The 27,551-nt window shown below is 51.8% G+C and overlaps 1 protein-coding gene and 1 long non-coding RNA gene across 8 annotated transcripts in view; one reads left to right on the top strand and one right to left on the bottom strand.

Annotated features, from left to right (window-relative positions):
• Nucleotides 1-476: 476 nt before the first annotated feature.
• Nucleotides 477-27,450, bottom strand: LOC137227442 (uncharacterized). Of its 6 annotated transcripts, none has more exons than XR_010944859.1 (5): nucleotides 27,037-27,450; nucleotides 25,339-25,464; nucleotides 4,474-4,570; nucleotides 2,104-4,272; nucleotides 477-1,687 (listed from the first exon to the last, which is right to left on the bottom strand). It is a non-coding gene; the product is annotated as an uncharacterized lncRNA (long non-coding RNA). The 6 variants fall into 6 exon arrangements; XR_010944857.1 differs by having other exon boundaries at nucleotides 477-2,234; nucleotides 2,417-4,272; XR_010944855.1 differs by having other exon boundaries at nucleotides 477-2,630; nucleotides 3,097-4,272.
• LMX1B (LIM homeobox transcription factor 1 beta) overlaps nucleotides 26,347-27,551 on the top strand; it is an 83,519-nt gene continuing 82,314 nt past the window's right edge. For both annotated transcript variants that reach the window (XM_067743305.1, XM_067743304.1), the window contains exons 1-2: nucleotides 26,347-26,516; nucleotides 27,365-27,551. In XM_067743305.1, coding sequence (XP_067599406.1) covers nucleotides 26,378-26,516; nucleotides 27,365-27,551 — 326 coding nt within the window. In that variant the 5' untranslated portion in view covers nucleotides 26,347-26,377. The remainder of the gene's footprint in view (nucleotides 26,517-27,364) is intronic.

The following is a 27,551-nucleotide window of genomic DNA, read 5'->3' as shown; positions in this document are numbered from 1 at the left end:
GGTTTTACGGAGGTGGGCTTCATTGCAAGAACAACGGGGAGCCACTGAAGGGACATAACCGAATCAAATTTGCCTTTGAGAGAGGTGGCTCTCTGTACAGTAGGGAGAAGAGTTTAGAGGAGCAGGGCTGGAGATGGGAGACCAGCGAGAAGGCAAGAGAATATGGTGGCCTGAACGAGGGCGGTGGGCCGGGGGACGCGGAGGAGGGGGAACAGAGGACGTACAGAAGGTAGAAGTGATAGGACCCGGTGCCCCGCTCGCAGCAGGAGTGAAGAACACAGGAGAAGAGGGAGGCGTCTACAGGATGCTCCGACTTCACGCCTGGTTGGAGGCTGATGGTGATGTCCCCGAGATGGGCAGCCCAAGAGGAAGTCTCATTAGGTGCTCCGATGCGGATGTGCTGAGTCTGTGGGGCCAGAAGGGTGTCCCAGCGAAGACACCAGGACACCGGGAGGCGGTTGGCTCTGTGGGTCAAGAGGGAAGCCAGAGCTGGGGTGCAGGTTTGGACATCACCCCTGTGGTCGTGGTGGCTGAGTTCCCCCAGGGAGCGTGGTCCATGTGCACCAACATTCAGGACAGGGGGCAAAGGAAGAGTTGTCAAGAAGTAGCTGGAGTAGAAGCAGCCAGAAGGTGGTGAATCAGAGGAGACAGGGGGTAAGCAGGAGGTAAGATGAAGCCCAGAAGCTGGACAAGTGGACGAGATGACCCAGGGGTCAGAGGTGGCCTCACCCGGGGCCATTTCAGGGGAGACTTGGGAGGAGAGTGCAAAGAGCTGAGGGGTGGGTGGGGGTGACGAGGCGGGCATATGGGGGGGCACACACTGGGCTTTTAAGAGCTTGGCAGGAGATGGAAAAAGAGATAGAAGGTGGTAGCTAGCAGGAGCCTCAAGGTCAAGGAAGGGCTGTTATCTCAAAATGGGGCAGTTGAAGAGCCGCTGGTGAGTCAGGAGTTCAAGCCACAGGAGCTGATCGGTGACTGGAGACGAGGAGGTCCCTGTGGAGACCAAGGTTGAGGTCCGGAGCCCGTGCTGGGAGCGTGGTTCCCACACTGAGACTGAGTGACAGAAATGACGAGTAGGAAGGTCAACCCAGAGGGGGCGGAGGGAAAAGCGGCCGGACCCCAGGCCGGGGAGCTCGTCAAGGGCGCGCTGAGGCCTCCAGCAGGGCCGCAGAGAGCTGGAGAGGCCCCGGCTCTGGACGCAGGCTGACCCGAGTTTGCATCCCAGCTCCGCCACTCAGCAGCTTCGTGACCCTGCGGTCCCCCCGCACCGCTGCTCCCTCTTCCCTGAGACCAGGATAGCAACAGTCCCTGCCCCATGGGAACAAATGCATGAAAGGCATCCAGCACAGGACCCAGCGAGCAGAGGACCTCGATAAATGCAAGCGAATAAGAATAATAAATAATGAGGAGCCAACGAAGGGTTCTGAAGCCGGGAAGTGACAAGGTCAAATCTGTATTTTAGAAAGACCCCGCTGGAGGAGGTGGTAGCCTTGGGGAGAAACTAAAAGGTCGTGCACTTCTCGAGGTATTTCTCTGAAGTCTGTGGGAAGTTTGTAGTGTCAGGTTAAAGATTTTATTGGTTCCATGTTTGGTTTTTGATTCGGCTGTTTCCTCGGGTCCTCACGCGTCCGATGCCGGTCTTACTGGCGGACTCACGACTGGCCTGGTGAGTTGGGTCTATCTGGGGCTTTGAGGTGTATTTCAGGAATGAAATGAAGTGGTGGGAAAAGTAAATACAGAAAAAAAAAATTAAATAACGGCGAGGGTGGATTTGGGGGAGGGCCTGGGCCAGGGGATGGGTGGTCCAGCGGTGCCCTGAGGAGGATGCGGCAGGGCGAGGGCTGCTGGCCCGACCGGGGAGGGGCTGGGGGTGATTCCTTGTGAAATCCCTGGTCTGCTCCCGGGGATGACAAGCGGTCGGGATTCACACACAGGCCAGCCCCCCCTCACGCCCCTCACGGCCTCGGCAGGAGAAGCTGCCACTCGGGAACAGCACTGACACATCTTGTAGGACGCTCCTGGGCCCGCGGTGAGCCCGAGGGTGTGGCACTGGGTGGGATGGAAGACTAGCAGTGATACTAGTATAATAACAATGGTTATTACTGAGTTCTCCCCCCTCGTCAAGCTGCACGGCTCTGACGAGACAGACGCTGTCATCAGTCCCGTTGCACAGAGGAGGAGACTAGGGCTCAGAGAACACTGCTTGCCCGAGGCCTCGGCTTGGACTGGAGCCCCTTGGAAGAGAGGTCCACGCTCTTATCCATCCTGCCTCACAGACCCCGGCCTGTGGGGAACCCTGGGCAGTGCCTCTTCCGTGAAGCCCCAGGGCGGCTGAGTTGCTTTGCCAGTAACTCAGGCATAAAAGTAGAAAGAGCCCAGGGGAGCATGCGGCCTCCCCTTCCAGCACTCTGCTAACCTGCTGTGTGACCTTGGGCAAGTGGCTTCCCCTCTCTGCACCTTGGCGGCCTCCTCCTCCATCGAGTGTGATCAGTCAGCATCTGATCTCTGGGGGTTGGGATCTCATTGGCTCCCGCCTACCTCGGGCCTAGCACACAGTAGGCACTCCGCAGAGTCCCGAGCCCTCTTCCAGGGCTGCCCCGTCAGGGCCGATTATCTCCATGGAATCCACACTGTGAAAATAAACATGAACTCAAGTGGCCCCGGTCTCCGTGGCAGCCAAGGGGAAGCTCGGTCCCCAGCCTGTGTCTGTTCTGGGCAAGAACAAAAGTTTCCCTGTGAAGTTGCCCCCACCCCACTTCCCTTTCAGAGCCAGCTGGGAAGGGGAGGAAGGGTAGGGGGAGGGGCCAGGCCCACAGCCGGTGAGCCCAGCTGCCTGTCAACACCCAGCCTCCCTCCCGCCCAACCCCATCCCAACACCACCCAGGGTTCAGGCAGGTGAAGGGCCCCTGAACCCAGGAGCCCCAGGGGCAGAAAGCTGGGTCTGGTAGTAGGATTTGAAGAAGAGACGGTTTCCACGGGTGGCCCTGGGGACCGAGCGTGTGGGACTAGAGTCCAGGGATGTGGATGGGAGAAGCTGCCCAGTTACCCTTGTGCAGAGCGCCGTACCATTCACGCTTCTCAGATCCCTTCACCTACCCTCCTCCCGGCTCAGAGCCTCTCCCCTCATGGGTTTCAGAAGCTGGCGGGAAATGGCCGGTCCTGGAGGACACGGCAGAACTAGCACAGAACTTGGCATCAGAGAGAAACGGCACAAATTCTGGCTCCATCATAACTTGAGGTGAGAACTTGGGCAGGTACGGTCCTCTCTGTGAACCACCATCGCTGCATCTGCACCACGGGAACGGACCCTCCGACTGGGGCGGAGGGGCAGCCACACCGAAGTCCAGCAACACGCTTCTGCTCGACAGCTACTGCGCCCACTGAGGACCCAGCAGCACCCTGGGGTAGATGTGAAGGTCACCCACTGTGGGTTCGGACGTGTGACATGGGACAGCCTGGGGGAACATGGGAGCAGAGTACCCGGGAGGAGCAGTGGGCCCCTGGGAGAGGAAAAGAGCCAGACTGAGCCCAGGGCCTGAGGAGCAGAGCTGGGCGCGGGCAGGATGTGACCACTGTGGGTGGCAGTGCGGCTCAGCACCCACGTGGACACAGCTCTCCTGACTCTCTTGACTGCTCCCTGGGGAGAAAAAGAACTGTGCGGAAGGGAGCCTCACTTCACTAAACTCTGCCCCTTCGTGTGCCCAAGCAGCGCTGCTGCAGATCCCCCTAACCAAACAAAACCCAGAGGAATGACCTCCCCTTCCCTTCCAAGGTCATCAACGCACAGGAAGTCCGCGGGGAGGAGTGTCTCTGTGTGGCCAGTGGCCACAGTGGTGAAGTTTGTTCACAGGGCAAGGGCATAGGAGGTGAGGGAGGGTGAAGGAATTGTCAAATGACAACAAGGACTTGCGTGAATTATATCTCAATAATTAGTTTTAGCAGCTTTTTTGTAGATTACATTGGCTTTTTCTACATGGATGATCGTGTCGTCTGCAAATAAATCAATTCTATATTTTCCTTTCAAAGTAAAATGACAACCGGGACTTACCTGTGGGTGCATGTTCTACACCCCTTGGGGTCTCCCTGAAACACCAAGAAGAATGGGGCCCTGCCATGTGCTAGGTCTCCTGAGTGAAGGGGCTGCTGCGATCAGAGTTATGGAGATCACCGTCCCTCCCCTCCAGGGGAGTCTTGAGAACTCATGACATCAGACCTGTAAAAGTGTCTGATGCGGAGAAGATGTGGAGCCCACAGAATTGGGATCCCTGCCATCTGGAAAAGACATTTAAATGTTGGATAATATTGCTACAGGCTAAATGTTTGTATCCCCACCCACATTCAAGGTTGAAGCCTAATCCCCAATGTGATGGTATTTGGAGGTGGGGCCTTTGGGAGGTGATTAGGTCATGAGGGCTCCATCCTCACGAATGGGATTAGTGTCTATAGAAGAGAGACCCCAGAGAGCTCTCTCACCCCTTCCACCACGTGAGGACACAGGTGTCTATGAATCAGGAAGAGGGTCCTCACCAGGCACCGAATCCGCTCATCTTGGACTTCTCAGCCTCCAGAACTGTAAGAAATAAATTTCTGTTGTTTATAAGCCGGACTCTGGTATTCTGTTATAGCATCCTGAAGAGACCAAGACGTGTTTTATTCAAAAACTAAACATTCCAATAAAAATTACAAGGTAGGTTTTTAAATCTGTGAAACTCTTTGACTCTGCAATCCTCGTCTTAGAAACTGATCATTAGAAAATTATGAAATGCATCAAGATACAGATCAACCGATTGACAGATGATAGAAAATGCCGTCACAACATCATTAATACAAAAATAACTTGGAGACAATCTGTATTCAACAAAAACATAGAATGCTCTGCCGCTGTTACGAACGACTGTGCTGTGCAGATATACCTTTGTGCTGTTTGATTTCTGAGTGAAATAGGTTATAATACAGTATTAGAGCATAATCCCATTTTGGTTTTTATGAATATATATATGAAAATGTCTGGAAGAAGAATATTTCAAAATATTTACCTGATTATCCCTAAGAGGTGAAATTAGGAATAATGTGCACTGTTTTCCCTGATATTTTTTGTTTTATCTGATTTTCTTGCTTTTCTACAAAGTTATAATGACAACAATATAAATAACTACCATTTATTAAGCACATACTTTGTTCCAAGTACTGCACTGAGGGCTTTCTATATGTTTCCTTATCTAATCCTTATAACAATTCTGGGAGACAGGATTCTTTCCGTTGAAAGTGACAGAATACCCCGTTTGAATACCCAATTCAAACTGGTTTAAGCAAAGAAAGAGGATTAATTCACTTGTGTCAATGGAAAATCATGATTGGGCTTCAAGCAGGGGCTCAAAATTTGTCCACAACTGGTTTCTCTTGACTCTATTCCCCTGGAGCATGTTCCCATTTGGGAGCAAGATGGCTTTGAAGCAGGAGCCAGTCGCACCCTCACAACTGCAAGGCTATGGAAAAGAAGTGGTTCTCAAAGGCCCTAAGGGCTACTCCATTGGACTGGCGTGGGTCACATGACCACCCAGCAACCAATCTCTGTGGTCAGGTGATGGGTGCACTAATTGGCGTAAGCCCAGGTCACATGCCCCAGTCACAGAGCCAGGGAGTGAAATCCTAGTTCAGGGTAGGAGAGAATTGGTTCTCCCAAAGCAACAGCAAAAGCAGGGTAATGTATGCTGGATGGGAGGGGGAAAAGCTGTCCACTGCAGTTATCTCCAACTTACTAAGAGGAAGCTGCAGCTCAGAGATGGGAAATAGTTTGTTCAAAGTGATACAGATAGTAAGTAAGGAGGCAGAGATTTGAACCTTCATTGTCTAGCTCCAAAGACCGGAAACTTCATTACTGTGTGATATTGGCTTCCATGATTACTTGTGTAGTATTCTGATGAATTTAGAAACAAAATAAAGTCATAATCCCCTGTCAATGTGTTTAGGATGCCTGACCGCTTAAGGTCAGGGTGGGGTCAGGGCACACCTGAGACCCTTGTGTCCAATGCTTCCTTCTAAGATGGTTGGTCATCCAGTTGCTTCATATCTTTCTATCAAGACGAGTTGTCAAGAGCAACCCTCACACCAGAGAATGGCAAATGCCACTTGGATAGAAGAGAAACCGCTCCAAACACAAGTTATAATATCTGATGTTTATTGGTGACTAACATGTGCCAGGCGTTGTGCTGTTGAGTCCCCGTGACCGCCAGTGGAGGTGTGCGCACGCGCTGCTCTGTGTTACAGATGAGGGAACTGAAGCCAGGAGAGGTGAATGTCCTTGCCGAGATCACACAGCCATCTCATGTGGAGCCGGGCTTAGGGTGAGTCTGACTCCAGAGACAGCCTTTAATCACACTCTGATGCCTGTATACAGTTCCTCTGCAGCCAAGAGAGAATTTTAGTGGTACCTGCAGAGATCAGAACTGTAGAAAGTGAATGTGCTGATAATATAACTCCGAGTATTAAAGGAGCCAAGTAAGGCTGACGCCTCCAGCCGACATTCTCAAGGCATTTCCCTGGGCGTTTGCTGGGGAAAGATTGTATGGTCATGGCTGGGGCCCAGTGTGCTGCCTAGAAACCTGCTAAATATGCTTCCCATTATGACTTAACCTCAGTCTTGAGCTTATAATTATTTTATATGGTAAAGGATGTAGTCACTGGTGAAAATAAATCCAACCTCTAAGTAGACACTTAGGTTTGAAAAGATTTTCGAATAGGAAAATGTTCATTATACATCGTTAGTGAGGTTTTTAAATGCAAACTACAGATATATCTTTCTATCTATATATAGATATAGATCTATCTATCTATCTATCTATAGATATATCTATCTATATATAGATATATCTATCTGTATACAGATATAGATATATAGCAAGATCCAAATGTTGTATCTTAAAAAAAGATATTCATACATAAAAAAGCCCAAAGGAATACAAAAAAAGACTAACTTTGGAGGCTAGTATTATGGATTATTTTTATTTTCTCATTTGCGCTTTTCTATAGTTTCCAAATTTTCTATAATGAGGTGCATTATATCCATAACTTAAAAGTTATTAAATTTTTAACAAAGGTTTCTGAGTATAAGAGGCATAAGACTTCCATTACAACCACAAGCTTTGTTCTTCTTTCAACCTTCTTTCTTCATTTATTTATTAATTCTTTCAACAAACATCCACTGGTTTCTGCTGTGCGGGGCTCTCACTTCGAGTGGATCAGACAGATTCCCTTGAGGCATTCCCTGTGCAGTGGAGGACCGACAGATGAACAGATGCTCAGACATGAATGATCCCCTAGATGTGAGCCCCATGAGGACAGGACCCTGCCTGGTTCATCTCTGTATCCCAGTACCTGGGATGGGGTCTGAAACAGAGTTAGGAACTTTGGAAATACTTATGAACAAATGGGTGAAATAAGGGAGAAAGGAGTTCAAATCCCAGTTCGTTAAGTTCCAGTTCCCAATTCTGCAAAATAGGGGAATAATACCTACCTCATGGGATTGTCTGAAGGCTCAACTAACACACAGAAATCTTTTTATACAAACCTGGAAATAGCAGTAGGCCCTCAACAAAGAACAGAAATAATGTATTTCAAATTGGGTGGATTCTGACGGTGTACAAAGTCTGGGGTCAGGCCTTCCTCTGCCAGTATTTGGAGGTTGACTAGAAAGAAATTTGGTTTAAAATTTGGAGAAGAGTGTGTAGACTATATTCTTATTTATCTAAGAATTATCTAATGAAAGGATAGGGACTTCCCTGATGGTCCAGTGGTTAAGAATCCGCCTTCCAATGCAGGGGATGTGGGTTCGATCCCTGGTCAGGAGACTAAGATCCCACGTGCCGCAGGGCAACTAAGCCCGCATGACACAACTACTGAGCCCATGCGGCACCACTACTGAGCCTGTGCGCCTCAACTAGAGAGAAGCCCGCATGCCGCAATGAAGATCCTGCGTGCCACAACTAAGACCCGACGCAGCCAAAAATAAAATAAAATAAATAAATATACATTAAGAAATAAATAAAATGAAAGGCTAAATGAAAAATTTGAAGCAGCAAAAGTTATCTAACAGGAGAGGAAGGGAACAGGGTAGAGGGGCGGAGACAGAAGCTAGACTACTTGTAATATTCCATGATTTGTGGACCTGAGTTGGAAACCAGGCAAATATTCTCCATAACCATATTATAAACATGTTAAATGTTTGGAAAAGAAATTCCAAATAACAAAAGGAAAACAAACAAACAAAAAGCTGACTTATGGCAAGTTGGTGATAGATACATGGAGAGGAATTCCTCCAAGCGACTAAAACACAGCAGTCTTGACTGTCCATCCCTAATAAGGTATTCTCTAAAGGCAAAGTAAAAATAAATAAACTGCAAAAGAAAAAAATCAATAATTGCACTTTTGGTGGTATTGGTATTCTCATCTGAGAGTATTGTGTAGAGTAGGACTTAGCAAATGAGTGTATCTTTCACTGGGAACTGGGAAGAAAGGACACACAGCATGTGAGAAAGGATATGCAGATGTAAGACGGATGAGACTAAGTAAAAACACTATAGCCCTGAATTTAAATTAGAAATGTCAATTGAACTCATATTTTGAAAATAAATTAACAGACTATTTTTTTAGCAGTTTTAGGGTTACAGAAAAATTGAATAGAAAGTACCAAGGGTTCCCATATACCCCTTCACCTCCCCCTCCCCCAATTTCACCCATTATTTAACATCTTGCATTAGTGGAGTACACTTGTTACAACTGATGAGCTAATACTGATATATAATTATGACCCAAGGTCCATAGTTGATATTAGGATTCAGTCTAGGTGCTGCACATTTTAAGGGTTGTGACAAACATACAATGACACGTATCCACCATTGTAGTATCATACAGAATAGTTTCCGTGCCCTAAAAATCCCCTGTGTTCTGCCTGTTCACCCCTCCCACCCACCCCCCAACTCCTGGCAACCACGGATCTGTCTCCAGAGTCTTGCCTTTTTCAGAATATCGTATAGTTGGAATCATACAATATGTATCCTTTTCAGATTGACTTCTCTCACCTAGCAATATACATTTAAGGCTCCTTTATGTCTTTTCATTGCTTGGTACCTCATTTCTTTTTACCACTGAATAGCGTTCCATTGTGTGGATATACTAGTTTGTTTATCCATTCACCTTCTAAAGGACATCTTTGTTGCTTCCAAGTTTGGGTAGTTATGACTCACGATATATTCAATCTTTAAAAAAACAAATGTATTTCCTAGCTCTGTCCACTGAAAATGCCCAGAAACAATGACCAACCCAATGGCAATAAGCATCCCTTAAACCTTAACTGTGGTCTCTAAATACCACTACCCACTCCAAGAAACCAGGGATCCTGGAAGAAATGGCTGATTCCAGGTCTGGGGCAGAAAATGTCCAAGACAAACCTGGGCATCTTGCTATTCCAGAAAGCAAGGAAGTTATCAAAGCCTACTGAGGTCAAAAGGCTGCAGGAGCCAATCCAAAGAGCTTCACTCTGGTCTTGTGGGATCATTTGAGTATCAATAAGGATAATAATTGCAGGGGATTGAAACACACCAAATAACATTAAATCCCTATGTTCATAATGATACTAAAAAATTAATAATAATAACTCAATAAAAAATAACTCCAAGGATGTCAGGAAACCAACTCAGTATGTGAGAACTATTAAAGAATCAAGTCTTTGTACTATCTGTATTGTAGGTATGAAGGATATTGTACTGTACCTTGGGGTAACTAAAGAGTTGAAGAAGAGAAGTTTCGCTTTTACAAGTATTCCAGCTAATAAATGAAGAAGGAAGACAGAATTAGAATACCATCACTTTGCAATCCCCAATGAAAGAATGAACTTGGGCAATGGACATCAATGACTGCTAACCTCACAAAAAGAGAGATCACAAGACATTATGGGCTTCCTGATGGAAGGACAGGATACCTCCCGTGAAGTATTATGGCCAAAAATCGAACCTGAACCTCATCAAGCCTTAAATCTAATTACAGGAAATACAGGGGACAGAGGAACATGTTAAAGGAACTCACAGGAATACAGTCCAGATTGAGGAAAACTCTACAGGACAAACAACCAGGTTCCTTCAACAAATAAATGACAAGGGCAGAGAGGTGGGGGGGGGGGCGGATTATAGATTAAAAGGGACATATATTGACTTTTTTACAAGGTACAAAAAACATTTATGAGACCATCAAAGAAATGTAAACAATGACTAGATATGTGTGATGATAATTTCTCCAGCTGTGATAATGGTATTATGGCTATAGCCTTTTTCTTTTTTAATATATTTATTTATTTATTTTTGGCTGTGCTGGGTCTTCGTTTCTGTGCGAGGGCTTTCTCTAGTTGTGGCAAGCGGGGGCCCCTCTTCATTGTGGTGCGCAGGCCTCTCACTGTCACGGCCTCTCTTGTTGCGGAGCACAGGCTCCAGACGCGCAGGCTCAGTAGTTGTGGCTCACGGGCCTAGTTGCTCCGCGGCATCCGTGGAGATCTGTGGGATCTTCCCAGACCAGGACTTGAACCCGTGTCCCCTGCATTGGCAGGCAGATTCTCAACTACTGCGCCACCAGGGAAGCCCAGCCTCCTTTTTTAAAAAAGATTTTCTTAATTTTTAGAAAGATACAGCCAAATAGCTACGGTTGAGATGTTAAGAGTGTCTGGGATTTGCTTCAAAATAATCCATTGGGATAGAGGAATTGGGGTGGAATGTAGATGAAACAAGATTGTGCATGAGTTATAATTGTTAAAGCTGGGTGATAGATATATTATTCTCTCTACTTTTATATACGTTTGAAATTTTCCATAATAAAAAAAATAAAGCTTACCAAAAATAAAAATATAAGCTCCTTTTAACAAAGCCAGAGGCAACCCAGGGTCTCTTGTGCCTCTGATGTTTTTATGTTGTCACTTCTTTGTGTAAAATTGACCTGACTGGACTTCCCTGGTGGCGCAGTGGTTAAGAATCCGCCTGCCAATACAGGGGACACGGGTTCGAGCCCTGGTCTGGGAAGATCCCACATGCCGCGGAGCAACTAAGTCCGTGCGCCACAATTACTGAGGCCCAGGCGCCTAGAGCCCATGCTCCGCAACAAGAGAAGCCGACGCAATGAGAAGCCCGCACACCGCAACGAAGAGTAGCCCCTGCTCGCTGCAGCTAGAGAAAGCCCGACGCAGCAAAGAAGACCCAAAGCAGCCAAAAATAAATTAATTAAATAATTTTTTTTAAAAAATAGGGCTTCCCTGGTGGCGCAGTGGTTGAGAGTCCGCCTGCCGATGCAGGGGACGCGGGTTTGTGCCCCGGTCCGGGAAGATCCCACATGCCGCGGAGCGGCTGGGCCCATGAGCCATGGCCGCTGAGCCTGTGCGTCCGGAGCCTGTGCTCTGCAACGGGAAAGGCCACAAGAGTGAGAGGCCCGCGTACCGCAAAAAAAAAAAAAAAATTGACCTGACTGGTAACTCTCTTCCCCTTTTCCTTCCAAGTGCCTGCTGGTGAGCTGCTTCTAACCTGCCTGAGCAGAGGTCAGGAGGGGCCGCCTGTGATGCCCCCTCCCAGTATCAGCCTGCACTGTGCGAAGCACTACCAACCACCAGGCAGAAGGAACCAAGCTGGGTGGGGCCCCCAGCCCTGCAGCCAACTTTGCTTCAGCAAAGTAGGAGGATTTTAACCCCCACTACCACTTGGGCAGGCTCCTCTCTGGGTCACACCAGTGCTGGGCGCTCACAGCCTGGCATAAACCAGGTAGATAAAAGCAGAAACGTGTAGTGATTAAGAGCCTGGGCTCTGAAAGACACAGGTTCAAATCCCAGCTCTCCCAGCATGTGTCTTCCACTGCCTGAGCCTCAATTTCCCCACCTGTAGATGGGGAACAATACGAGCGCCTTCCTCGTAAAGCTGGTGTGTGCATTCAGTGAGAATGTGTGTGAAGCAGTGAGCTCATGGCCAGGCTGGAGTGGCTCCCGACAAATGGTGATTATTTCTGCTGCTATTATTATTGTTATTATTTTATATTAATTATTCTACAGCTAGAATAGGAAGTAGAGCTTTTCCCCCCAAAATTATTCCTTATATTTGCCTCTTTCCAAAGCATGTTGTATTATGGGACATTCTCTCAATTATTTCATGTGACCAACAGAACACTGTTTGGGGAAGATGCATTAGCCTGAAATGACCTCACTGGGTGCTCATTTTGGATGTTAATCGCAGTAAGCTGACAAATGGGCTAAAAGAGATCAAGTAATTTCGTGTAGCTTTAGAATTTCTCCTGGGAGTGTGGCCTGGCACACACAGGGGTTGCACACTGTTGCAAACAAGCCTTTTACAACTCACTTTATGATGCAATATAGAAGCTCTGCAGATTATGAATGTGTACCTACAAGGAGAATAAGTATAGCCCACTGTCATAATGTGTGGCAAAGTGGTATTTGTGGCTGGGATAATTACCATACTAAGCATGAATCTGTGTGTCAAACAGTTTAGAGAGAAGTGGAGAGAGGTCCTCTGGAAAGCGATGCTGAACGTTTTGAAAAGTGGCTCCGTAATGACAAAGGACACAGCTTCACAAATGCAGGGGAAGCACAGGCAACGAAAGCAAAAATAGATAAATTGGACCTCAAAATTGAACATTTCTGTGCATTTAAAGGACATGATCAACAGAGTGAAAATACAACCCACTGTATGGGAGAAATATTTGCAAATTATATATTTGACAAGAGGTTAATATCCAGAATACATAAAGAACTCCTATAACTCAACAACAACCAAAAACCCCGGGTCTTCCCTGGTGGCACAGTGGTTAAGAATCCACCTGCCAATGCAGGGGACATGGGTTTAATCCCAGGTCTGGGAAGATCCCACATGCTGCGGAGCAACTAAGTCCGTGCGCCACAACTACTGAGCCTGTGCTCTAGAGCCATGAGCCACAATTACTGAAGCCCGCGCACCTAGAGCCCATGCTCCGCAACAGGAGAAGCCACCACAATGAGAAGCCCACGCACCGCAACAAAGTGTAGCCCCGGCTCGCCACAACTACAGAAACCCTGCATGCAGCAACGAAGACCCAATGCAGCCAAAAATAAATACATAAAAATTTTTAAAAAACCAAAACAACCCAAAACCCCACCAAACATGAGGGGAAGACTTGGTAGACATTTCTCCAAAGAAGGTATACAAATGTCCAATAAGCACATGAAAAAATGCTCAGCATCTGGGACTTCCCTGGTGGTCCAGTGGTTAAGAACCAGCCTTCCAATGCAGGGGACATCGGTTCGATCCCTGGTCGGGGAACTAAGATCCCACATGTCACGGGGCAACTAAGCCTGTGGGCCGCAACTACTGAGTCCACACGCCACAATCAGAGAGAAGCCCACGCACTGCAACAAAAAGCCCATGTGCCGCAACTAAGACCCGATGCAGCCAAAAATAATATAAATAAATAAATATTTTAAAAAAATGCTTAGCATCACTATTCATTGGGGACGTGTAAATGAAAACTACGATGACACCACATCACACCCATTAGGATACTACTATCAAAACACAGAGGAGGTGGAGAAATTGGAACCCTTGTGCACTGTTGGTGGAAGTGTAAAATGGTGCAGCCACCGTGGAAAACAGTAAGGCGCTTCCTCAAAACAATTAAAATAGAATCACCATATGATCCAGCAAATCGAATTCTGGGTATACACCCAAAAGAACTGAAAGCAGGGATTTGAAGAGATATTTGTCTACTCATGTTCATAGCCGCGTTATTCACCATAGCCAAGGGGTGGAAGCAACTCAAGTGTCCACTGACAGATAAATGGATTAAAAAAATGTGGTATATATGTACAATGGAATACCATTCAGTCTTAAAAAAGAAGGAACTTCTGACACATGCTGTAACACAGATGAACCTCAAGGACATTATGTTAAGTGAAATAAGCCGTCACAGATGGACAAATACGTATGATTACACCTAAGCAAGATACCTAGAGCAGTCAAATTCATAGAGACAGAAAGTTGAATGGTGGTTGCCAGGGGGTCAGAGAAGGAGAGAATAGGAAGTTATTGTTTACTGGGGACAGAGTTTCAGTTTTTTTTTTTAATTGGAGTATAGTTGCTTTACAATGTTGTGTTAGTTTCTGTTGTACGACAAAGTGAATCAGCTATACGTACACATACATCCCCTCCCTCTTGAACCTCCCTCCCACCCCCGCATCCCACCCCCCTAGGTCACCACGGTGCACCGAGCTGAGCTCTCTGCACTACACAGCAGGTTCCCACCGGCTATCTGTTTTACACATGGTGGTGTATATATGTCAGTCCCAATCTCCCGGTACATCTCACCCCCCTTCCCCCACCCATGTCCACACGTCCGTTCTCTATGTCTACGTCTCTATTCCTGTCCTGCAAATAGGTTCATCAGTACCATTTTTCTAGATTCCACATATACACGTTAATATATATTTGTTTTTCTCTTTCTGACTTACTTCACTCTGTATGACAGATGCTAGGTCCATCCACGTCTCTACAAATGACTCAATTTCGTTCCTTGTTATGGCTGAGTAATACTCCACTGTATATATGTACCACATCTTCTTTATCCATTCATCTGTCTATGGACATTTATGTTGCTTCCATGTCCTGGCTTTTGCAAGATGAGAGGAGTTCTGGAAATGGGTGACGGCTGTACAACCAGTGTGAATATACTTAATGCCACTGTACACTTAAAAATAGCTAAGATGGTAAATTTTATGTTACGTGGATTTCATCACAATTAAAAACAATAATAAAAAAAGGAAGAAATGCAAGTGAAGAGTCTGAAACTAAACTGTTTCAGAAACTGCAAGAAAAAAACAATATTTATATTTACTATCTCCTTTTAACCCATTTGTCAGGTTACTGTTATAAACATCCAAAATTATAATAATAAAAATTGTTATTATAATTTTTCCGGTAATATCCAACTCAAATTAATATTTTAAGTAGGCATTGGACAGTTTCTTTGTCTTGAGTTTCTATACTCAAGTTGGCCAAAAACATTTGGGAATATCTTCTTTTTGTTTGTTTGTTTGTTTTTGTTTTTGTTTTTTTTCAGTACGCGGGCCTCTCACTGCTGTGGCCTCTCCCCTTGCGGAGCACAGGCTCTGGACGCACAGGCTCAGCGGCCATGGCCCACGGGCCCAGCCGCTCCGCGGCATGTGGGATCTTCCCGGACCGGGGCACGAACCCGTGTCCCCTGAATCGGCAGGCGGACTCTCAACCACTGCGCCATTAGGGAAGCCCGGGAATATCTTCTTGTTAGGCAAATGCAGGGTGTTCTCCATCCCTCCTCACATGTTCAGGGCATAATGGAATCATCTCCCATCACCACGGTCCCCCAGCCCGGCGCGCTCCTTGGGCAGCCTGGACTGTTCTGGGCTCCCACACAACCTAGAACTCAGAGCTCAGGGCCCTAAGACTCCCATGAAGACTTCCGTCCCCTCAAAGGTGCGCTTCCTAAATGCAGAAAACATTTATTGTCTAAAAGGCTCTTGTTTGGGAGTGAGGGAGGTGCAAGAGGGAGGGGATATGGGGATATATGTACACACACAGCTGATTCACCTTGTTATACAGCAGAAACTAACACAACGCTGTAAAGCAATTATACTCCAATAAAGATGTTAAAAAAAATAAAAATAAATAAAAGGCTCTTGTTTGTGTTATACTTCTTAACGTTCTTTTATTAAAAAGAAATGAGCTTCTCAAAGAAATGGTTGAAAACAGATTTTTAAAATTGCTCCCATGCCCTAACACCCTGAAAACACAGGTTTCCTTTTGCGGGGTCCCCTCAGGGCTGTCACCTTCCAATTGCCCACACAATGACCTCCTTCCATGGGAATCTGGCCTCCGCTCAGGGGTGGCAGACAAGGGCTTGAGGCCTTACGGTTGGAGCCCTGACGGTCACCACCATGCACTGGGTGCTTATGATGGAGACCAGGCTCCCCGCTACCTCTTCTTGTCCTCTTGTACTGCGTGAGACACCACAGCGCCCCCAGGAGTTGCCTCTATGGTTGCCATCAAGAATCCCCAGGTATATCAACTATACCTCAATCTTTAAAAATTAAAAAAAAAAAGAATCTCCAGAAACAGAGAACAGCCTCTCCTTTCCTCACCCTCTGCCATCTCCCTCCCCCAGGCCCCTTAGCTCCTCCCCCATCCCCAAGACCCTGCTGCCTCAGTTTCCCCAGATCATTCTACCCTCCTCTAGAATCTAGCAGGCCCAAGTCTCCATTTGCATCTTCTCCAGCATGGGCTGTGAGTCCAAGCTTTCTTCTTCCCCATTCTTAGCGCTCCCCCGGAGAAGGGAAGGCAGCGAAGGGGGGACGAAATGGGATGCTCATTCAGTACAAGAAATCAGAGTCATCTTATGCTGTGAGAAGTCATTTCTTGCCTTGAGTCCTCAGCTGGTCTACAGAGGAGATGCATAGCTCCAACCACCGAGCAAGCGCAATGTGGACCGTGTTATATTTCAAGGGCACTTGTCCCCTCCCCGTCTTACAGATCCCCTTCACTGCCTTGACACTGAGGATGTGCTCCCTATCACTCCTTCCTGAGACCACACGGGGACGGGAGAAGGGTGGGGAAGACAGATAACCCATGTCACCATGATGGAGAAACACACGTTGCTGAAAACATATAAGAGGTAGACAGACCTAAGCTAGTATAGGGAGTGAAGGAAGCCTCCTGGGAGGTGGTGACATTTACACTGAGACAGAAAGGATGAACAGGAGTAAGCTAGGAATAGAGTGGAGAAAGCCTGCCAGGCAAAGGGAACAGCCTGTTCAGAGCCTGCAGGCAGGAGAGAGTAGGAGCTGCTTGAGAAGCTGAAACAAGGCCAGTACACTTGGCATGTAGTGCAGCCTGGAGGGGAAGGAGGTAGGGATGAGGCCAGGGAGGTGGACAAGGGCCAAGAGGCCTTAGAGGCCATTGGGAGGATTCTAGACTTGGAAGCTTCTCCTGGGTTTGGAAAAGCCTGAATTACCAAGTTCTTCCAGGGAGAATAACTTTGTAGGGCAGATTGTGTGGGCTGAAGTGTAGATGGAGGCCAGGATGCTGGGTTTGGAATTTTCTGGCTTTTCTGTGCACTGGGAACAGTTGCAGGGCTGTCTGGATCCCAGAAAGTTCAACAACACGTCAGCTCGCCTCCCTCCTGAAGTGGCCCAGCACCCACAGGTGGCAGCCTGGTTCTGCCCCGCAGTAACCATGAGCAAGGCGCTTCCCCACTTTAGGCCTCGCTTTCCTCATCTGTACAATGGGTATCAGTGCCAGCTAACTCACAGGCTTATTTTAGGATTCCATGAGATCCCAGATGTTAGAGACTTCACAAAGGCCTGGTATGGTAAGTCATCAATAAAGGTTAATCGTTGTCATCATTACTATTATTGTTATTATTGATGCTTGCAGCCTGTCCCAACTCCTAAACGCTCTTCCATCTGTTGGTTGCTGGACTGTTTCAGGGACAGACACTGCCAAGCCCCGGGACTGCGATGCTCTACTTTTTTGCATAAACGCGCATCTTGCATTCAGAAGAGCCCCTCCTTCCACAGAGGGTCCAGCGGGGTTGCTTGGGGGACACATTCCAGAAAGAATAACTCTGTGTAACATGAAACCCTGAACTGGAAACACAACCTCTATGGGAAATTAGAGGATAAGGTCTGCTCTGCGGACCGCCCAACCTCATTCCATACAAAAGGGATATTGAAACCCAAAGGCCTTATCACTTGGCCTCCTGCCTGTGGTCTCACCCCTCATCGCAGCCAGAGAGATCTTCCTAAAAAACAAACATGACCGTGGCACGATGCTGTTTAAACCCTCCCATGGCTCCCTACTGCCCTCAGGTTCAAGTCCACACTCCTCGTTGTGACCTATAACGTCCTGAGGTCAGGCTCCTGCCCACACCTGCAGCCACATCCTTCCTCTGACCCAGCCACACAGGCTTCCAATGGATCAAGTTCTCTCCTGCCTCAGGACCTTTGCATATCCAGTGACCCTCCTGCCCCCTCTAACAGACCACTGCTAATTCTTCCAGATTCAAAAGCCCACAGACCTCGTTGAACCTCCAAATAGTCATGAAAAGTAGTAATATTATCCCCACTTTCCCAATGAAACTGAGGCCCTATGAACTATCACGTGGCTCCTGAAACTAAGCCCCAAGCCATGCCAGCCAGACTCCAGAATCTTTGAGCGCCCAAGAGGAAGCACCTGGCTGCACCCCCATCATAACAGGAGAGTGGAGGGGGCTCCAATAAGAAGACTGAGCCAATGTGGTACAGAACAAAGACATACCACTCATACACTTGTGGTCCAAGGCGAGACATTGACCTCTTTGAACCTCAGTTTTCTCATCTGTACGGTGGGGCTAAATAATAATACCTACCTCATAGGCACCTTGTGAACATTTGGAGATGACATACAGGAAGTGCCTGGCACATGGTGGATATTCAGTGACTGGCACGATGCAACCCTCCCTTGCTGCATCTGGGGAGGCTGCACCAGTCCAGACCAGCCCGTCCCAGACTAGACTTGCATCACCCGAGGTTAGGCTGCCGGGGCCTGGGAACCATCCCTGCCCTGTTTTCTGTTTTGGGTTTTGTGTTTCCCAGCGTTTCCTTTGGAAAAAGTCCAGCTTCCTCCCCGCTAGAAGGAGGCAGAAGGGGATTGTTCACGCCTGGGCCTGGATGCCCAGGGGAGCCATGTGGGGAGGTGACAAGAGCCTGAGGTTTGGGGTCTGGCCAATCCAGGTTTGAATCCAGGATCTGACACTTACAATGCTGTGTGACCCCGGGCAAGTGATTTCACCTCTCTGAGGTGCTGATTTCCTCACCTGTTAAAAGGTCTCATGATTTCTACCTCAGAGGGTACTGGATGTAGATGAAGGGACTGAGATAAGAGAAGATTCTGGATGTACTTCCCCAGTGTACACACAGTTAATTCCTTTTGAGGAGGGGTTGAAGATCACGGGAGAAGCCATAGGTTTACAGCAGGAGTCACCAAGCCAGACACTGAAGAGGGCAGGTGTCCTGCCTGGAGCAGGGTGGGAGTGGGGGTTAACTGGGGGGAGGGAGGAAGGGCACAATTCAGCCCCAGATTATCAACACCCTGCTGGAATAAGGGTCCAAGATAATCAGACCTCTGATGTTTCAGGAGAAAAATCCATATTTTCATGCAAAATCTCATGATTAAAGTCTGGTAAGACACATATACTCTACGATTCTGCTTATATAAAATTCAAAAACAGATGAAACTCATGTATGGTGTTAGAAACCAGATAGTGGTTTCCTTGGAAGAAGGGATGGGTAGTGCCTGGAGGTGGGGGGGATGAGGAGAGATTCTGGGGAGCCAGAACATTCTCTCTCTTGATTGGGGTGTCGGAGACATCACCGTGTCCCCTTTGTAAATTTATGCACTGTGCACTTCTCTATATGTATATCATACTTCAGTAAAATGCTAAAATAATTTTAGAACAAATAAATCAGGACTGCAGTGCTGGGAGGAGAGACAACCCAGCATGGGCTAAACTGAATGCACCTGCAGGCTGCATCCTGGGTGCCAGGTGGGCACGTGAGACGGGCATGGATGCTCCTAGCCCCTGACACCCTGGATTGGCTCCTGGCCCTTAGGGAGCACCCCTGCTTTCCCGAGCCACACAGGAGGAACACCTATCCTGTCCCACCCCGGCCACCTTGTCCGGAGAGGGCCGGGGAGCCATATCTCCGTTCAACCTGCCGCGCCACCAGATTCTGCTGAGCTCAAATTCCAGAGAAGTAGGTTTACCCTGCCACTTAAATGATAACGTGACAACCCCAAAACTCACCCTTGTCTATTATTCATTTTTCTTCACCAAGGATACCCAGAGGACAGTAATCAAAAGACAGGCAGAGTTCTGTTTCCAAAAAAAGCCTTCCTAGAATCTGTTTCACCAAGCCCACCTCCCAGCCCCGAGCAACTCTACACAGGAAACCCAAAGGCTGCAAACTCATTTGGCGGCATCCCGGTGCCCACGAGCCCTTGTCAGAGGGGTGTCGGTCTGTAGTGGGACTGCCTCGGCTCCGCCCCTCTCCCTGGGCCGGATATCTTGATTTTATTTTTATTTTCACTCTCATTCTTTTCTGAGGACCAACGGAAGACGCACACGCCTCCTATATAAAGCAGCACTAGCCCAAACAAATGCACATCAAATGCATTTATTTGCACAGACACTCATAAAAACTTTACTAGACACCAAATAATTACAGGAAGAGGCAAACCTCCAACTCTGCTGATCCCCAGCTTTTGAAGTGGATTTAAGATAAAGATCAAATTGGATGGGCGCTCACCCCCATATCACACCCAGTCCCCTTCCCCAGCCATGGACCCTCAGGGTGGAGACGAATGAACTTTCTTGCTTTTGTGAATTTGTGTCCAATTCATATAAAATGTCTTTCTGCGAGTTGTTCTTAGTGTCCTAATGGGGGTTTTATGGCTCCAAATATGGTCCTTGGCCTTTTCTTTGTTCTGGTTCAGGTCCTCTGTCGGGAAAGCCCCTGGTTCTAGATGGGGCTGAAATAACCCATCTAGATGCTGAAATAACCCAACCCATCCATTTGGCAAGAAATGCAAAGATTCCTGAGGAAAGTGCCTTTTAAGAAATAAATATAAATGGCACCTTGAGAGTCCCACATACACAGTTTTGATGCACTGGCTGAAGCCCTTAATCTTGTTGCCTTCCAAAAAACCCCAGCCTGCGCTCCACAGCCCGAGCAAGTAGTGAAGGCTGAGACTGTCTGTGCTGGCTGTCTAGGCACTGCCTGGGGGGTCTCCTGTGCCCAGCCCACAGCTGCCTGGACCTGAGTTTCACCTGCCCTAAAGGAAGAGAGATTGCTGAGCTCAGCGTGTGTCTGGTTCCCCTCCGGCCCTGGTTGGAGGGGGAGGAGGCAGCTGTGATTTCCCTAAGTCCTGGGGACTCTCTTTCAGCCAATATTTGAGTAGAGACTTGCTAAGTGCCAGGCACTGTGGTGAGCACTTGAATTGCATTCAACAACCCTGTGGGAATACATGCTATTATTATGCCCACTTTACAGACAAGAAAGCTGCGGTAGAGAGAGAGGGCAGGACTTTCCAGAGGTCCTGAGCCAGATCTGGTGACTCCCTGACACCTGCTCTTGACCTCACTTCTAACCACTGCCCGGCCAGTGAAAGACCTTAGCCCTGAGCCACCTGGCCAGGGTGGCTAGCCACGCTAGCCCCGAGGGCTCAAAGCAGGCTTCGGATCTGAGGGAGCCTGATCTCCTGACCCACCAGGGAGAAATCCCATGACTAATGACCCAGACCTTGTGCTGAGAAGTCATGAGTCTGTGGCCAGAGACCCCATCAGCTGGTTGAGGGTGGGGCTAGGCTGCAGAGAGGGCAGAAGGACTTTGCTGGAGCTGGGCGGTCCCGACGTTGCATACAGACACACATCAGCACACAGCCTCAGAGCCACACACACTGGGCCTCATCAGCAAGGTCCGACTAAAATCTCGTTCCCTGCCACCTCAGCCTAGAAAACTCCAGATGGGAGAGTGAGAACATGCTTCCAGTCCTGAGTCAGAGGGACCCCAGCTTGGACCTCCCCAGTCATTCCTCTCTGTGGACCTCCACAGGGCTCAGGATCTCTGAGCTCTCCACAGACACTTTTCCCTGGGCTGTGGGAAGGTGACCGGATTACTTATCACACACATCCATCTCTCTGCTAGCTGAGAAGGGGACTGAGCCTTTGACCCATGTGTCCTGGGGTCAAGTACAGATGCGATCCAAGGAGCCAAGGGTGGTCACCACTGGCTCCAAAGGCCGGGACACCCGCCCTCTTCCAGTGCCGGCCGGCTCCACTTCCTGAGCACGCAGGTCTCCGGAGCCCGGCTACGACCTGGGAATAGCAGCCCCCAGCCCGGCCCTTGGCTGGGGGCGGCTCTGGTCCAACCTGGCTCCCTCCCGCGGATCTGAGGAGCCCCAGGGCCAGTGGTGGGCGGGCAGCGCGGGACGGGTCCGGGTGCTCTGGCAGCCCCAACTCTCCCTGCTGGCAGGGTGGAATCGCGGATCCCTGCAGCTCAGCGCCCGCGCCTTCACGCTGCACAGCACTCGGCTGGGCAGCTCCCTGTACTCCACCCCTGCCCAGGATTCTCACTTCCAGCTGGGGTTGTAAACTGGGAGGGGACCCCGCGGCTGGCTCTGGTCAGAAGCACCGCTCGAGGGAGGACGGACAGGCCTCCGCTGGGGGGAGAGGGGGGTCCTAGGGCCGTGCCTGTGAGCCGCTGGTAGCGAAGGCAGGCTTCGGGAGTGCAAAGCCCTACGGAAAGGAGCAGGGAGGCACAGGGAAGGGCTCAGTGGAGATGGGGTGTCTGCAGAATTGGGGGAGCTGACTCCCGCCCTAGAGCCTCCATCTCAGATCTTGCTTCTTCCCAAGTGATTCCAAACAGCCGACTCGGTCTTTCCTTAGGTGGAGAAAATCTGAAGCTGTTTCTGACGCTTTAGTCCGAGCCAGAGAGAATCCCGTATCGGCCGGAGCGCCCGGGGTTGTCCTGGGGAATCGGCAGGTCCTGGATCGCACCGGCTCCCGTCAGGCGCAGCAAGATGCCACTCGCCGCCTATGGGCAGTACCCGACTTCGGGCCTAGGCCCTGTTTCTACCATTCAGTCTGCCACGTTTTCATCAGGGGAAGTGGGAGGCGCAGGAGCCACGATTGTGCTTGAAAGAGACCTGGGGCGTCTGAGCGCGTGTGCGAAGGAGCCGGGACGCCGCCGACTCAGCTGGGGGAATGAGGGACCGGGGAGCCGGGACAGAGGGCAAGGAACAGGACCTATGGGTTGATCCAAAGTCGGGGTGGGTGGGGGGATTAATGCACAGTGAGCGGGGAGGACGAGGAGACGGGACCCCAGGTTCGTGGCCTGAGCAGCCCCACTTCCAGACCAGAGAGAGCAGCCAGCTGCCTGGGTCCAGACCCGCACCTCGGCAGCTGCGGGCAGCTCTGAGCACCTGCCTTGGCCCTCCTGATGTAGGCCCTGGTGGTGTGGGCTGTGACGCCGGCAGGGGCACGGGGTGACATGCCAAGATTCTGTGCGCCCCAGGTCAGATGAGCCGTGGCATCCGAGGGGGCCGCCTGCACGTCCTTCTGCCTGGAGACCCGGCCTTTGGGCGGCCTGGGAATGCGACCCTGGGCAGTCTCGACGACTCTGAACGCCAGCCAGGGAGTCAAGAGAAGCCTCAGAGGCCGGGCCACAGAGGCCCCCATTCCGCCAAAGGGGAGAAGAGAAGTGTGGAGAAGAGGCCCGGCACACGGAAGGTGGGGATTGGAAAACAGGGGCAGGGGGATGCAACGCTGTACCGGGAATTTGGAGTCTGGGGTGGGTCTGCAGGGCCTGTGATGGAATAGGATTCCTAATCGATGGAAGAGGATTCCTAAGTGCGCTCTGAAGGAGAAGAGAGGATCGATCTGGGCCTGGAACATGGACCCTCTCGCCTGCAGGCAGTCGCCCGACAGCGGGTGCAAGAACGTAGCGCTGCCAGCAGAGGGCAGAATGCCCCCGATCGGTCCGCCAGCCCTGCGCCGGGCTCTGCGCCGCCCGGCTCTGCGCGCCCGAGCCTCGTCCGCCTGGCTTCTCCCGGCAGCTGTCGCGCCCCCGTCCCAGATGCCCGGAGCGGGCGGCCCAGGCCCAGCCTCGGGAGCTCAAGGCCTGGGGTTTCCAGGCTGCGCAAGGACCGGGGACCAAGGGCGTGTGAGAGAAACTCCACATCTACTTACCACCGTCCTGGATACAAAAACGCCAAGAAATCAAGAAATACACGGAGACACAAAGACACACACACGAAAAAAACTGTGGGACACACGAGCACACAGAATCATTCGGAAACTCGGAGGTACACAAAGACACACAAAGGTGACACGCAGACACATAAACAGAAAAGGATCCCAGACACAATACGGAGGATGAAAGACATACAAAGACCGTGGCACCCGCATAGAGTGACAGACACAGGGACACACACAAAGACCTACAAAAACACGGAAGAGATGGAGGTATGTAAGGCCCAGCAGATTCACATCCAAACACACACACGGATGCAGGGGACACAGATTCACACACTCGGAGCCACTCGGAGCCCAGACTGTCGCAGGGACGCGGAAAAATTGTGTGTGTGCACAGAGACACGGGTGCATAGACATGTAAGAGCCTCAGAGGCGGGAGCATCCATGTGCACAGACACACACAGACACCCACCGACACACACGCAGGTACTGGGCTGGGGCGGGAGCTTCTAATCCTCCACAAAGCCGGGCCCCTCCGCGGGGCCCCGCGGCACAGGGGGCCACTTCTGACCAAGCCTCCCGCAGGCTCCAAATCCGATCTGCCCTCTCGCCTCCAGCGGGGTCAGGGGACCCGCCTCCCTTGCCCTCCGCCCCCGCCCCGCTCCGCGCCAATGCTCCGCTCCGGGAGGGGCTCGGGCTGCCCCGCAGCGGCTCGCAGGGTCAATCTGCTCCTGCCTCGGGGCTGCATCGGCCGCCCTGCTCCCGGGCGAGCCGCGACTCCATGCGGACCCCGGAGGCCGAAGACACAGCCGGCCCGGGCGCGGTGCACTGCAGCCGACGCAGCGGCCTGCGCACCCAGCGCTGGACTCGGCCGCTCGGTCTCTCCGGCCTTTCGTTCCCCAGTGCCGAGGCCCACGCTGCCCAGGCTGGCCAGGGCCCTGTCCCTGCCGGGCACGGCCTACCGACTCCGGCAGGGTCCCTCCGCCACCAAAGGTCGCCTATCCCAGCGATCAATCCGGTTTCCTTCGAGCAGCCCAACGCACATCTTCCAGGGTCTTCAGTCCGCGACCCTCGAGCCACCACTCTCTACCCATGGCCCTCACTCCCAATCCTGTGAGGCCAGGTTCTCGTCCATTGCCCCACCCGTACCCGCGATCCCTTTCTCACACCTAATCATTCTCTAAACTCTAGGTCGCCTGAAACCGGGCCTCACCTTTCTTGCCTTCCCAGTGTTCCCATCCTTGATCCCGGGGCTCTTCCGGGATCTTCGCTCACCTCTCCACCCAATCTCTGCCACGCCTGACGCTTTCCCGGACCCACACCCCAAATCTGGAGCCAAATCCCCCTCTCCCCGAGCCAGGACTTTGGCAAATCCTGAGCCAGCAGCCCTCCCCTCCTGCCAGTCCCCGTCCCTCAGTCCAGGCAGCCAGCCCTCTCCACGGACGAAACCGGCTCCGGGAAGGCGCCGCCACCCGGGGGACGCCAACTCAGCCTGGTGCGACCTACCTCGGCCAACAGTCGGGGTCCCCGGGCGGCCACTCCCGGCCGGCGCCGTCCCCTGGTGGAGCCGCTGCGCTCCCCGCCGTCCGTGCAGTCTGGCCTCGCTCAGGGCCACTCCTCTTAGCGCTGAAGCTTTACAAAATATTAATAATAAAGAAGGCGAGAAAGAAAAAAAGAAAGCCTTCATTCCCCAACTCCCAAATCAGTTTTTCAAGGGGGTGGGGCAGAAGGATTTGTTTCGAAGGCGACCCAAACTTCTGCGAGGGGCCAGCGGGGCGCTCGGCCTGGCCGGGGCGCCCAGGTCCGCACTCGGGGCCGGGCACGGCGCGGGGCGAAAGCCGGGGGCGCGGGGAGCCCTCCCGCGGGGAACGGGGGGGCAGCGACGGCACTATTTGACGTGGAGCCTCCGGCTCATCCCGGCGCAGGGATACGAGGCGCACCAATGAGTTCAAATGTCAGGAAGTTTGAGGAGGGGTGAGGCGGCTCCCGGCTGGAGTATCCCTCCGCCGCCAGCTCCAGCTCTAAACCGAGCGGCTCCTCGGGCGCACTATGGCACTAGAGTAGTTCGGGGAACGCGCCTGGAATTCCGCGGCCTGCTGCGCCCCGCCCGGGACCCCGCAGCGCCGCCCGCGCCCCCCCGCAGCCCGCGGAGCCGCCCCTGCACCCCCCCACCCCCTCCCCCGCCCGCCGCCGCCGCCGCCGCCGCCGTCTCCTCCCCGCGGCTCCGTCTGCTGCCGCCGCCGCTGCAGCCCGGCTCCGGGGCTGACAAGCAGGTGACAGAGGAGCCGGCGCGCGTGGCTACCAGTGCTCGGGAGAGCGCGGCGCGGACTGCAGCCGCCCCGGCCCTCCCGCACGACGCCGGGGCCCGGGGCCAGCGCGTCGCCGCTCCGCGCTCGCCGGGGCAGCCGGCGGCCCTAGCCGCAGCCCCCAACCCGCGGGGGCCGCGCCTCCCCGGCTCCCGGGCCGCGGCGGCGGCGGCGAGCCGGCAGGCGGGCGGGCGGGTGAGCACCCTGGCCGGCGGGGCTCGCAGCGCGCCCCGCGTCCCATGGATATAGCAACAGGTCCCGAATCGCTGGAGAGGTGCTTCCCCCGCGGGCAGACGGACTGCGCTAAGATGTTGGACGGCATCAAGATGGAGGAGCACGCCCTGCGCCCCGGGCCCGCCACTCTAGGGGTGCTGCTGGGTGAGTGCGGGGTCGGAACGCCCGAGTGGTCACGGGCAGGGGACAGGGGTCTCGTTCCGAGGTGGACACAGGGTTCCAGGCCAACGGATAAAGACAGTGGTTTGCAGAACATGGGGGCGTGGGGGACACAGAGAGAAAACTCCTGGAGTGATCACCAGAGGGGCAACAGGCAGGCACGCCTAGACAGGCATCCTGAGGGAACAGAGGTATGCAGGGACACCACCTAGGAGGAGCGAGGACAGGACAGCTCCAGCCGCCACCCCCCATCCTCACCGGGCCTCAGTTCCAGAGCTGCCACTCCGGGTGAGAGGTAGGAGGCGGGTGGCAGGGGTGATGGAGAACTCAAGTAGTCAGTCACCTTGGCAAGCTTGAGAGTGGTGCCAGGTCACCTGGGAAGAGGGAGTCTCTAAGAGGGAAATGTTCCCTGGGTCAGCTAAACCACAGATTTTGGGGAGATGAGAGAGAGAAGACAACGAACGCCACCGCGGGGCGTGTCAGCCAGCGGGCGCCTAAGCCTCACCTCTCCTGTCTCGGTCCCAGCCGGCTGCCCCGCGCCGTGCTCGTTCTCATATATATTATCACCAAGCGCTCGATCTCCGGAGAAGGGGAGCGCGCAGCGCCGAGCCGAGGCTCCAGGCCCGCGGCCTCTCCGCGGCGGAGTCCGCTGACTGGGACGAACTAGCTGAGGCTGCCCGGCCCTTGGCGCGGCGGCCGGGGAAGCGCAGGCGGCGGACGGCGGTACCGGGCTGCCCTCGCCTTTGGGGCCGGAGCTGCGGGCACCGCGCGATCGGGACGCTGGGCCGGGCTGGTCGGCGCTGACGGCCCGTCTCTCGCCCTGTGCGCTGCAGGCTCCGACTGCCCGCATCCCGCCGTCTGCGAGGGCTGCCAGCGGCCCATCTCCGACCGCTTCCTGATGCGAGTCAACGAGTCGTCCTGGCACGAGGAGTGTTTGCAGTGCGCGGCGTGTCAGCAAGCCCTCACCACCAGCTGCTACTTCCGGGATCGGAAACTGTACTGCAAACAAGACTACCAACA

The sequence above is a fragment of the Pseudorca crassidens genome, chromosome 7 (assembly GCF_039906515.1).
Source record: "Pseudorca crassidens isolate mPseCra1 chromosome 7, mPseCra1.hap1, whole genome shotgun sequence".
In the NCBI taxonomy this organism is placed as follows: domain Eukaryota; kingdom Metazoa; phylum Chordata; class Mammalia; order Artiodactyla; family Delphinidae; genus Pseudorca; species Pseudorca crassidens.
This window is presented reverse-complemented; position numbering and strand designations above follow the sequence as displayed.